Source organism: Phyllostomus discolor, chromosome 2 (assembly GCF_004126475.2).
Source record: "Phyllostomus discolor isolate MPI-MPIP mPhyDis1 chromosome 2, mPhyDis1.pri.v3, whole genome shotgun sequence".
Classification (NCBI taxonomy): Eukaryota; Metazoa; Chordata; class Mammalia; order Chiroptera; family Phyllostomidae; genus Phyllostomus; species Phyllostomus discolor.
This window is the reverse complement of record NC_040904.2, coordinates 40,410,225-40,423,349: the sequence shown is the minus strand read 5'-3', so window position 1 is coordinate 40,423,349 and position 13,125 is coordinate 40,410,225. Positions and strand designations below refer to the sequence as shown.

Genomic DNA, 13,125 nt, shown 5'->3' with positions numbered 1-13,125 from the left:
CACAATTGTCCTTGACTTTCTTTTAAGTTAAGCATAAAGTATAGAATAAGTGCTTTTATATATGAACCATAGTGTAACAAAATATTTTTTAAAAAAAAGATTAGAATCATACTTGATTCAGCCAAATGTCCATAAAAAGAGAGGAAAACAGGAACTAAAACTGACCAACAAATACAGATTTATGTCTCCCATTCTCATATTATGCCAGGGCACACACACACACTTGAATGAGTACATACTTGAGGCCATCTAAGTTACATGTACATATGAATGCCACTGCAAATTTCTTTGGACAACTCTTTTTAAAAAAATTTTTTATTTAGTATTTTTTTCTTAGAAGAGAAGGGAAGGAAAGAGGGAGAGAAATAACAAAGTGTGGTTGCTTCTTGCAAGCCCCCTACTGGGCACTTGGTCCACAACCCAGGCATGTGCCCTGACTGGGAATCAAACCAGCAACCCTTTGGTTCCCAGCCCAAGCTCAATCCACTGAGCTACACCAGCCAGGGCTGGACAACTTTTCTGAAGTACCAGGGCAATCAAATTTTATCTGAATGGCTGAGCAAAATCCAGTAACAATGGAGATTCCAATTATGGTACTGTTTTTTTTAAATTTATCTTAGAAAAAGGATAAATTAGCAGATCAAAAATATTCATACTTATTCCAGTCCAGCCAAAATCAGAAAGGTACCTAAGTGTCAATAATTTTTTTATCATGTTATGTTTTGCCATAACAAGATGAAAGACTATTTAATAACCTTCCTAGGTTAAAAAAACAAAAATACTTCTCCTGGATATAGTTTCACCAATTTGGGAAGCTATAACTTATCAGGAGCAATGAAACACTTGGGTGTGTCTGTGTGTGGGAAAGGAGGCTGGCATCTAAGGCACAGGCAGTCATCTTCTCCAGAGATTCTGACACTGAGGTGCAATGAGAACATGACTGTGGATCAGATCAAGACACCATGGAGAGACACAACCCCAAGTGTTTTAAACACAAAGTCTGTCCAAAAAAAGTCCAGCCATATAACAAGAATGGTTTGCGTTACATCAATGTAACCTGGCAAACAAGCAGAGTGGACTGGAATGTGCATGTGTGAATAATGATGACTTCACTGCACTAGTCAATGTGGGTGGTGGACACTGTTGTGTGGGCATGTAGACTGTGTGGCCATTGCATTCAAAATGACTGAGAAACAAATCTGCATCCAATTTTGTGTTAGGCTTGAACATTCCCTCATGGAAACTATTTGGATGATTCAGAAGGCCGCAGCTATGGGCCACTGGTGATTAGCAGCTTCATCATGGACAACACACCCACTCATGTATCACATCTCGTGCAGAGTCTTTTTTGGGAAAAGATCAAATCACCCAGGTGACTCAGCCCCATACAGCCCAGATTTGGTGCCCTGCCATTTCTGGCTTTTCCCAAAACTAAAATTACTTTGAAAGGAAAGAGATTTTAGACTGTCAATGAGATTCAAGAAATGTGACAGGGCAGCTGATGGCTAATGGGAGAACTGTGTGAGGTCCCAAGGTGCCTACTTTGGGGCCTGAAGCATCACTGTCCTATGTACAATGTTTCTTTTTTTCCCCCCTTTATGTACAGTATTTCTTGTGTCTTGTATCTTCTTCAATAAATTTCTCCTTTTTCATATTACATGGCTGGATACCTTCTGGACAGACTTTGTACATGTCCCAAAATTTGGGACACAAGGACATCTTCTCCAATTGCAGACATTGCAAACTGCTCTTATATGGACAACTGTATGTAGTATGTACCCTAGTAGGCAGCAGCAGGGATTAAATGATGCTTAATGATTCCTTCAGACTCATAGGTGAGCCAGTAATTGGGTAATGAAGTAGAAAGTTAAAAACTGCCAAGAAGTATAGACCACGTGGCAAAACTGCTGGTCTTGTCCTCTAATTCAGAATTTATTTAGACCCCAAAGAATCCGTGATACATCACATTAAACCAGAATTCCATATTATACTAGGATATATTTTACTTTTATAGCTTCAAATGTAGTAGTCCTCAGTGAAAATGGTAGTTATGGGTCTTAGGTATACAGAGCTAAAAGTATCGATACTTATGATTACAGAACTTGTGATCTCAAAGGGGACTAAGATTGCCCTGGCCAGGGAGCTCAGTTAAGTGTTGTCCTGCTATGCTAAAGTTGTGGGTCCCTGGCCAGGGCACATACAAGAACCAATGAATGCATAAGTAAGTGGAACAACAAATGACTGTGTTTCTTTCCCTCTCTCTCCACCTTCCTCTCTAAAATCAATTTAAAAAAAGGCGGGGGTACTAACATATCTTAACAGAGAGTTCTAAGTTTAAATCTAAAAACATCCGTTTACATCAGATGTTTTTTCTTGTTGAAATCAGCATTCACTGAAATTGCAATACTATAGAATTAAATATGGAAAATTATAATTAAAGTCAACAGAGAGCTAAAGTTTTAATACAAATTCACTAGTGGTTTACATAATTATATTCTGGTTATGAGACCAATAAATGTTCATATTACTGAGAAAAAAAATGGTTCAAATACCTTAAGAGCTTTGAATTGTTTTGAATTTCCTCCAACTGCTCTATCTCTTTGGAAAATCTAGCAATTTCTTCTTCCAGATGCCTTTGTGTAAGGTCAACTTGTTGGCACAGGCGAGCAAAAGTGGTCGCCATTTCCCTTAAAATAAAAAACAACACAAATGTTTTAAAATGCATGGGCTTTTTAAAAGATCATATAAAAGGAGGTCACAAATTTAAAGTATACTTAAGAACGTAGGTATCAAAAAACAAGATGCTAAGAATGGGATAAGGGAGGTACGGCACCTGTAGGCTTAATGTGACTGTGGGTATAATTTTATCTGGCCTCAAGTCCACGCTCAACAGATAGCATCACCTCTGCTATACGGCTGTGAATATGAACAAGCTATAAAAAGGTAAAAGATGGCTACATTTCTTCAGAAGCACAGTAAGCCTTACTCTTGCCATAAAAATAATTACTGAGAACAGGAAAGAAAATTTAATTAACTCCTGTGACTGAGGCAAAACTACTTTAAATCATACCAACATTTAATCATATTTCTAGAACTGAAGGGTATTAATTTGTATTAATTTATTTTGTATGCTAGTTCATACGTTAGCTTTGGCAAATATTATGTTTGTATTTTATAATTGGAAGCATGCCTCGTAGTTTACATCTCTGGAATACAAGTAACTGTCTTACTTGTTTTTTTCTGCAACTAATATCCTGTGCATCTTCACCATGGTCTTTTTCCTTTCCACTCTCTCCCCATTGCAACAATTACCAATACTGAACAAATGAAGCATCTTTCATTATTTTAATGTTTTATCAAGTTAGTATTTAGCTAATATTTGAACTGAAAAAATTAGTTAACATTTTCCCCATTAGAGTGACATCCTCTAAAGAAAGGATCAAGTTATTTTTAACTTTTTTAGACATTATTTCCCATAATGTCTAGCATAGTTATTGTCACATGGTAGACAATGAATAAATGTTTGATGATCAGATGAATGGAAAGCTTCATTAACTTTATTATGTACATGAACCTCAACTGACTTCTACTACAGACCCAGCTATCTTCACTAGAGGAAAGATCTTCCTTGATGTAAAATTAAACCTATTACATAAAATCTGAGCTCAGTAAATATTTGGTAAATGAATAAATGAACTAATTCAGTAGTCTCAAGTCCATTCCCTAATTTTCTCCATTCTCTGTAGCTGTTAGTACAGGTTTTCATCTTATGTCTGAAACAGTTATCATCTCCCAGCAAACTCTTGTCTCCTTAATCTAAACCATTCTGTACACACACCACTGCAAAGCTATTTGTTCTACAGCTATGTATTAATGATATCATTTCTATGTTTCCTAATTATCCAAATCCCTGTCCTATTGTTAGGTTCATACTTGAATGTACTCCTATCCCTCCATACATACACAGCTCTCACTAAAATTCATGTTTCTGAACACATTGCCTGCCTACCCTCTTTGCCTTTGGTTTAGGCTGTTTTCTCTGCCTATATCTTCCTGTTCTGCACATTCTATACCTCCTCTAGATAATTTTATTGATCCACTAATCTTCATGATTTCAGATTCTAGAGCCTCTAATATTACTTATCACTTTTTCCCTTTTATTATAATTGTGTACATTATGTCTTCCATTAAATTGCAATCATCTTGAACTCAAGAGAACTTTTTAATTCAAATACAGAATATTATGCATTGATTTAATTGGAATTCTATATACTTCTACTAAATCAATGAAATTAATATTTATGATATATAAAAAAAGACAGTGGATCCAAGTATTTATCAGAGTAATAACAAATGTGTTTTTTCACATTGTGATAAATAAACTATACTCTTACTTGTGCATTTTCCCCATGTATGTCACACTTCAATGAAACTCCATTTTTAAGAGCTAAAGATGAATTTTTCAACTTACTGTTGTACTTGATGGCTACAGTTTGCACTTGTGAAGCTAACAATCATCTGCAGTTTTTCAGTTGCATAGTTCACAAACTGTTGCTTAAAAGCTCTTTCCTTGGCTCGGTTGGTCCAGGTCAGCCTTTCATAAAGATATAAAGCTCCATACATACTTAATGAAACAGATATGAGTTTCCAGCCTATAGTTTTCCAAACCTGCAAGATAAATTTACAGCTCAGTTTGAGAAAGAAAAACACTTCTGGGGAGACTGTACTACATACAGGTCTTTTTGAGTCAGATTTGTTTTTAAAAAGTATATATTCCTGTCTAGAGAATCTGAAGTTATCAGAAACCAAACAAGCTGAAAAAGGAGTAGTACATAAATATCAGGCAAGAAGTTTTTAACCTGCTAGACATTTGGTCAGTTGATTCAATGTATCTCAAAAAAGGAGATTCATTTCTTTTAGGACAGAGGCTTGAAACAGCAAACTATGCAAAGGCATGCTGTTAAATGATATTAAATTTTTTTAACATAAGAACTACTACTGAAAAGTAATCTTAAATACCCTTTGGTATTCAGAGAAGATTAGGTAAGGAATTTGGATCATTCTGGTTGCCCCATGTACAAATATCACTTCTTTGTGTGCAGTGATAGGAAAATAGTTGGAAAGCATTATTTTAAGGACCAGTTAGTTGGTGATATTTCTTTCCTAAAGATGTATTTTTTAAAAATTTATATTATGGTAATAACTTCACTATACATATATCTCAATCATTATGCTATACACCTAAACTAATACAATGTTATATATCAGTATTCTTTCAATTTAAAAATTTTTAGATAAGACTTAATTCACTAATTCTTTTTTAAAATTTTATTTACTGATTGATTTTAGAGAGAGAAGGAGGGAGACAGAGAGCAAGAAACATCAATTTGTTGTTCTACTTATTGATGCATTTGTTGTTTGATTCCTATATGTATCCTGATTGGGGATCGAACCCACAACCTTGGTGTACTGAGACAATGTTCTGATCAACTGAGCTACCCAGACAGGGCTTAATTCACTAATTTTAACCTACAAGTTTTCATGACATTTTATAGATCTAGGAAATAGAAGTAAATATACATTTTTCTGTGCGACCTAGCAAACAGCTTTGAAAATTACAATCTTCACTACAATAAAAAGTCCTGTTTCTTACCACTCCTCCAACAACAATGATGCCCATAGATGTTCTGGATGTAAGAGAAGCTAACCCTGTTATTAAGGTAACCATTAATTCTTCTTGTGATGCATTATCTGGTGTTGCTGGATTATTAGGAGCAGTGGGAGTAGAAGCTAAAGATCTGGGGAGCTAATAACAAGGAAAAAAGAATTACCACAATTAAACAACTACAAATGAAATAACATTTATAAAATCCTACTGCATGTTTTAAAATTATAGTAGTAAATTAATGACAAGAGCAATGCCAATTAATAAGTTTACCATAAACATATGAAGAAAATAAAAATGGTCTGAAACTTATTTTTTACGACCTAGATATCATAATATACAATCAGTCTACGCATAATAGTAGGCCCTCAACTCAAGAAAAATTAAAACTGTATTTAAAAATGTTCTAATACCAGAAGTGCAACCCTTTAAAAAAACTGAACTTTAATATTAAACCTTTTACACTTAAAAATTCATCATGAGAAAATTAAAAGATAAGCCACACACTAGAAGACCATATTTGGAAACCACATTATCTGATAAAGGACTTGTATCTCAAATATATAAAGAACTCCTACAAGTCAGTAAGAAGTCAAATAACCCAATTAAAAATTGGGCAAATGATCTGAACAGACATTCTACATAGCAAAATACACAAATGGCTACAAGCACATGAAAAGATGTTCAAAATCATTAGTCATCAGGGAAATATAACCAAACTACAATGAGATACCACTTCACCCACACTAGGAACAAATAAGACTGATAATAACAAATCTGGACGAGAAGAAACAGAAAACCTTAACACATTGCTGGTGGGCATGTAAATATTGTACCCACTTTGGAAAACATTTTGGCAGTTCTTCAGAAAGTTACACATGGATTTGTCTATGGCCCAGCAATTTCACTATTAAGTATATACTCAAGACAAGTGAAAACAGATGTCCACATAAAAGCAGAACCTGAGTGTTCATAGCATCATTACTCATAATAGCCAAAAAGTATAAACAACTCAAATATCCATCAACCAATATGTGGGTACATAAAATGTGTGAGGTGTATAATGGAATGGTCCTCAGCCATAAAAGGAATGAAGTACTGATGTATGCTACCACCATCTGTGCACCACGATGACCCTTGAAAACATTATGTTAAGTGAAAGAAGCCAGTCATAAAAGACACTTTTAAAAATTCCATGTATTAGGAAACTTCTAAAAAGGGCAAAAAGATAACTACTGACTAGCACTAGGGCTGGAGGTGGGAGTGATGACTGACAGCAAAGGGCACAGGGTATCTTTTGGGGTGATATAAATGTTCTAAAACTGGACTGTGGTGATTCATAACTATCTGAAAAATTATTGAATTGGTAAATTCAAAAAAGTTTCTTAAACCTGTATCAATTACAGTTTATCTTAAGTCTAAAAACAACAACTTTTAAGATGAGAATATAAAAAAGGAGTTTCAATTATGTAAGTAGAATGACCTGTAACAGTACAGAAGGAAAACTTTCCACTTGGTTTTCTGCTATGAATAGCATACCTAATTCAGAAATGGCTCCAAGTTCACAAACATGCAAATTCCACATAGTTTACCCCAGTAGAGAAAATCACATAAGCAAAACACAAAAGGAGAATCTTGAGTGGTGAGAATAAAAGACACATACCTGTGCAGGAGTACAGCAATAAACACCTGATAAAAAAAGACTACTCCAAACAATAAAAGCAAAACAGAAAAAATCAGTACCTGAAAGAGGGGCTCAGATAATCCCAGAAGCACCCTCTGTGCATTCGTAGGGCCCAAGAAACGATGGACAAGGGAAGACCAGCCCAAGGAAAAACGAAATACAATATCCTCTTGAAAATCTGAACATAACTTGTGGCAATTTAGGTCATAGCTAAGATCAAATTTCTTGCAAGGAATCAACGTATGTAGTTTACTCTGTACACCAGCTGGAAGCAATGGCTTTAAATTTTCTATAAAGAACAAAATTAGGACATTTATTTTAAAAAATAACAGTGTTAAAAGGAAGAAAACTGTACTTGAACAATGATTAAAATGAAAAATAAAAAATAAATAACAGTGAGTGTGGTGACTGTGGGCTGTAGGGTGGGGGGATAAGGGAACTAAATAATAATGGGAAACTAAAGGAATTTAAAAAATTAAAAATAACAGTCAATAATGTTTTCATTTTATTTATTTATTTTTTAAGATTTTATTTATTCCCTTGCTGGTGTGACTCAGTGGATTTAGTGCTGGCCTGAGAACCAAAGGGTCACTAGTTTGATTGCCAGTCAGGGCATGAGCCTGGGTTGTGGGCCAGGTCCCCAACAGGGGGTGCTTGAGAGGCAACCACACTGATGTTTCTCTTCATCTCTTTCTCCCCCCTTTCCCCTCTCTAAAGATAAATAAATAAAATATTTTTTTAAAAAGGATTGTATTAATTTTAGAGGGGGGAAGGAAGAGAGGAAGAGAAACATCAATTTTTAAAAAAAAAAAATTTTATTTATGCCCTTATTGGTAGTCAAACCGGCAACCCTTTGGTTTGCAGGCCAGAGCTCAAACCACTGAGCCACACCAGCCAAGGCTGTTTTACATTTTATTAAACATCTAAAGGAAAATATATCCTTTACCAACAAAATAAAGAAATACTACACATGAACTTGTGGACATAACTATTACCAATAATTTCTTGTTGCGATTGAAGCATTGAAGTGTTGACTTCACTGGTGCACCGATCAGCCAAATTTCTTCCCATACCATCTTCTATATGCTTATTTAATTCCTGGTAAAAACAGTAAATGACCACATCATCTTTTTCTCTAGCATATAAAGTTTTATAAAACTTTAAAAATGTAGAAGTGTTAAAATGATCTTATTCTAAGAGGATAACTTTTTTATGTATTTTAATACAAAATAATTTACATTTATTACAAGAGTGCACAGGAAATGGTGACAGTTCAACTATGTACCGACTGCCATAAAGCCAACACATAATAGTATAGAATAAGGTGAGGGAACTATCTGAATAACTTTTAAGTACAATTTAACTTACATTTTTATATACTTTCAATACACTTGGAGTAGGATGGAACTCAGAACAAAATTCATCAACCAAAACAGAGAGTCGACAAATTTCATCTGTCATTGCACATGACACCTGGAAATATGAAAAAAAAAAATTTGCATAAACAAAATTAAACAAATTCATCAATCACTCAAAAATTCAAATTGAAAAAAAAAACCCCAAAACCAAAGTATTCCTTCTAAGTTACAGGAATAACATTTTTAGCATTATGAAAAATATTTCTATTCCGTTTTTTAACCACAGAGTTCCTGTTACCCACCTTGTTTGCCACCTCCTCTGTAACCTCCCTGATTTTCTTCTTAACATCCAGTGTTAAAAGGTTCATCTGGTTTCGGATAAAGTCCAGTCTATCAATTTGGTCTTCCCTCTCTTCCATTGAATAAACTCTATCATAGTATGAAAGTAATTAATATTCAGGGATAGTAAAGTCTCAAAGCAATTAAGCAAATGCACTCAATTATATATTAAACTATCTGTTAGCATGATAGAAGAAAAAATCTTGTATTTCAACATTGAAAGATTTAAATACTTCACTTACAAAAATTTTACAGATGACTGGATTTAAACTACTTTGTATCTCTGCCCATGTGTCACCTGAATCCCACCAAAGGATTAGTAAGAATTCTAAGCCTCCAAACACTTCACAGATATGAACAGAATTCAATACTGACTTTATTTAATATATAAGGGCCAGCAAATTGGCCAACTCTGCAGATGCTAGTTTCTGTTAAAGTTTTCTTGGAATGTAGCTGTGCTCATTCATGTTACTAACTACCCAAACGCTTGTTTTTGCTCTAAAACCGCAGAACTGAATAGTTGCCAAAGATAGTATGGCCCACAAAGCCTAGAATATCTGGACTTTGTTGTTCTGAGGTATTATGATTACATAAACCACCCTCAAATCACATCTTTTTTGTGTCATGTTTAGTTCAATGTCCTATGTTTTTAAAAATTAATAAGGTCAATCCAGCAGACCAAATATTCATTATATAGAAATAGTGTACAGAGCCTGAAATCAGATTCTAGAGTATCACCCTTTTGTTATATAAGCTGGAAATTCTCTAATTTTTAAGATAATACATTCTTAGAAATGTGTTAAAATTAGGCAATAAACTTAGATGTGACAGGAATTGTTCCCAGCAATATCAGATACATTTAAAATTCCAATTATATGTCATCTTGGACTTTTATGCTTTATACCTTTCTTTTGATCAGCTTAAGTTCACTAAAGGTTCAACTGAGGCTCAACATCACTGTATTTGTCACATCAAATAACATCCTGATCATTTCAAGTGTATCAAAGTTGTAACAACTACCCTTTTCTTTGATGGTGTTGGCATTTTCAAGCATTCATTTTCATTTTTATAAAGTAACAAATGGAATAAAATACTGCAATACAGTATGACATATATGGTAATGCTTACCAAACTGATTTTCTGGCTGGCAGTTAATATCATCTTGTTTGTTTGCCAGCTGATAAAAAACCACCACTGGCATAAAAGAGTGATTTCAAGGGATCAATGTATGAATATATGAGTGACTGGTCATGTGTTGAATGTAAAAAAGAGGGTCATCTATTTTGATTTCTTCTAGAAATTTAGCTCGAAAAATGTCTCCTCCACTGCTGTAAGATATTTTAAAACCACTAAACATTTTAAAACCACAACTCATACACAAGGATACTGAGGTGCAGGGAATGCAAAGGATGTGTACAATAAGTAAATAAATATTTACAGTTTCAAATATTTAAAAATGTGCAAGTAAAGATTAGCTAAACCCAGAAGTTTTATTCTAGTAGGTAAAGTATTCATAATATAATTATTTAAAATTTTAGCTTAAGGAATTCATATTGACATAAAACTTACGTTTTTATTTTGCAATAAATGCATTCATACCTTTTCTCTGCTGCTGCCACGTTTATTGAATCCATTATGTCTTGCACAGTATCTAGTATCTGTTTAGCTCTGATAGTGTGCTGTTCAAACTTTGTTTTCACTGCTGACTGCGAGATACACTCCTGCGAGGGGCCGAAGCCATGACACATTACTGTAATTCCATCCCAACATTTTTAGGAATTTTAACACAAAAACTTGCTGTTTATAACTTTAACCAAAACAGAAATTAGGATATAAAATAAAGGCATGATAAACACAACATAAAATTACAAAGGTTAAAAAAATTACAAAGATTCAAAAGTAAAAAGGGCTTCCAAACAGCAAGTTCAAATCTTTGTGTAATTTTACACAGTAATGTGCAATGGTTTTTATATTACTTTTTGAAAGTAAATAACCAAGTACTATTTTCAGTGTTAAAGGCTTTTCTTCTAGAATTACTGATTTTATTTATATCACCTTTAATCTACTTTTAGTTTAAATTTTTCTCATACTTGCAATAGATAGCCTAATAAAGTTCTTCAGTTATACACTCGAATTCTACAATTTAAAAAACTAGTTGAATGCTGGGATTCACATAAAGTTTTTTAAAAAGGACTTCTGCAGATTAAAATTTGAACAATTTGAAAAATACTCTTAAACAACCTGAGTAATACTTTAAATTGTTTATATAAAAAGTCTACATTTAAATCAAAGACAACTGTTACTATCATTGGTCTGCAGTATGTGCATACTGGTCCCCATGACACCCTATTATTAGTTTTACCTTCAAGTTCATGCAGCTCATAACCTGTTAACAGTTGTACAAATCAGAGTTTGATGACCAGTGTTTTTTTTTAATAGAATATTTCAGAATCACATATAGTGGTGGATGTTTATTTTGTGAAATTTTAGTTTCAATTTTAATACGTGTACATACTAGTTATTTAAAATATTTATGATGATGATTCATGAATATTTGAAAAATCATTAAATTAAAATCAGCCTTTCATGTTTACTTCATAGAAAGTCAAACTCTGTACTGACATAACACTTGAAAACAACTACAAGTGTTTACAGAATAGTACTATCTGATCTTTGAACAATCACGAAATGTTCAACCAGGTCACAACATCAGTAACTATAATAGGTGGTTTGTAGGATGCCATGTTTAGTTCTGTGGTGAGTTATTAAAAATTAGGAATACACCCCAACTTCAACATTTCTCTGAATTTAATGTTTTGTACTAGTTATGCATATGGTATAACTTTTTATACCAGATATGCAAGGGTGGACATCCTCCGAAACAGACTATATTTATAAAAAATTGTGTATTTTTTGTACATGTTTATACTTCAGTCACCTTCAAAGTAATCTCCATTTAATAAAATACACCTATAGAAACATTTTTTCTACTGCTCAAAACAGTTTTTGAACTCATCGATTTTGATGCCTTTTAGTGCTTCCACTGTTTTTTATTTTACCTCTCCCACATCGGAAAAACGTTTCCAGGATTTTTTTTATCCAGGGAAACCAGAAGGTCACTTGGGGCGAGAATGGGTGAACAGGGAGGGTGGGCCACGGGGGTCATGCTGGTTTTTGGCAAAAAACTGCTGAACACTCAGCACAGTGTGGGGCAGGTGTGCTCATAAGTTATACATCACAAAATTCGCAAACATATTGAGTCTTCATTAAAAAATTCACTGAAGCTAAATGCAGCCTCTCACAACAATGCCAGCCAGTAGACTGATACAGATAGGCTCCTAGAACACTCACCCAGCAAAGGAAGCCTGTACTACAAAAGGCATGCCCTCCAGAAGATAGTTCCAGGGCTTGGGGCCGGGGGTCACTCCTTGTATATAACTAGTACAAAATTGTGGTCATTCTTTCTCAAGTTTTTACTATCCTTCATTAAAATAAATAATTTTTCAGATTTAAAGGGTATTTACTTAATACTCTAGTCCTACACGCAGGGTGGGGCAAAAGTAGGTTTACAGTTGTGCGTACATGAAAGAGCTTATTCTTTTATTTGTTAATTATTGTATTATTTTCTGTATGAGTAACCATAAACCTACTTTTGCCACACCCTGTATATCATCTTGAAATCAGTACATTACATTCATTCATTGTACTATTTATAAATTAGCTTAGCTTTCAGATCTCTAAAATGGTTATTTGTTCACTTTGCAAAGACAAGACTTAAAATGTCTTTTGCCACTTTAGCTGCCCTCTTCAGGATTTGTTTGAGGTATAAAATACAAAGCAAAAATCCTTTCTCTAGCTGTAAGCACTTGAGGGTAATTCATTTAGTGAACAGTTTTTAAAGCTTTAACTCAGAGAGACCATTCCTTCCTTCCACTACAGGGCCTCACTTCTGCTGATGGGTAAGTTCACTGATACATTACTCCATATCACTAATCATGAGGGTATTGGTGGTAGGAAGTTACAGCATTCCTGCTTAGTACATGCCAAAGTAAAACCACTAACAATTAAACAATATTAAA

General features: G+C 34.0%; 1 protein-coding gene across 1 annotated transcript in view; it reads right to left on the bottom strand.

Moving 5' to 3' along the window:
- The window catches only part of MFN1 (mitofusin 1), a 35,208-nt gene that overhangs the window by 2,450 nt on the left and 19,633 nt on the right, over positions 1–13,125 (bottom strand). Inside the window, exons 11-18 of the mRNA XM_028503151.2 lie at positions 10,646–10,767; positions 9,010–9,136; positions 8,718–8,822; positions 8,345–8,447; positions 7,409–7,638; positions 5,654–5,806; positions 4,472–4,668; positions 2,553–2,687 (exon numbers count right to left, since the gene is read on the bottom strand). Coding sequence (XP_028358952.1) covers positions 2,553–2,687; positions 4,472–4,668; positions 5,654–5,806; positions 7,409–7,638; positions 8,345–8,447; positions 8,718–8,822; positions 9,010–9,136; positions 10,646–10,767 — 1,172 coding nt within the window. The remainder of the gene's footprint in view (positions 1–2,552; positions 2,688–4,471; positions 4,669–5,653; positions 5,807–7,408; positions 7,639–8,344; positions 8,448–8,717; positions 8,823–9,009; positions 9,137–10,645; positions 10,768–13,125) is intronic.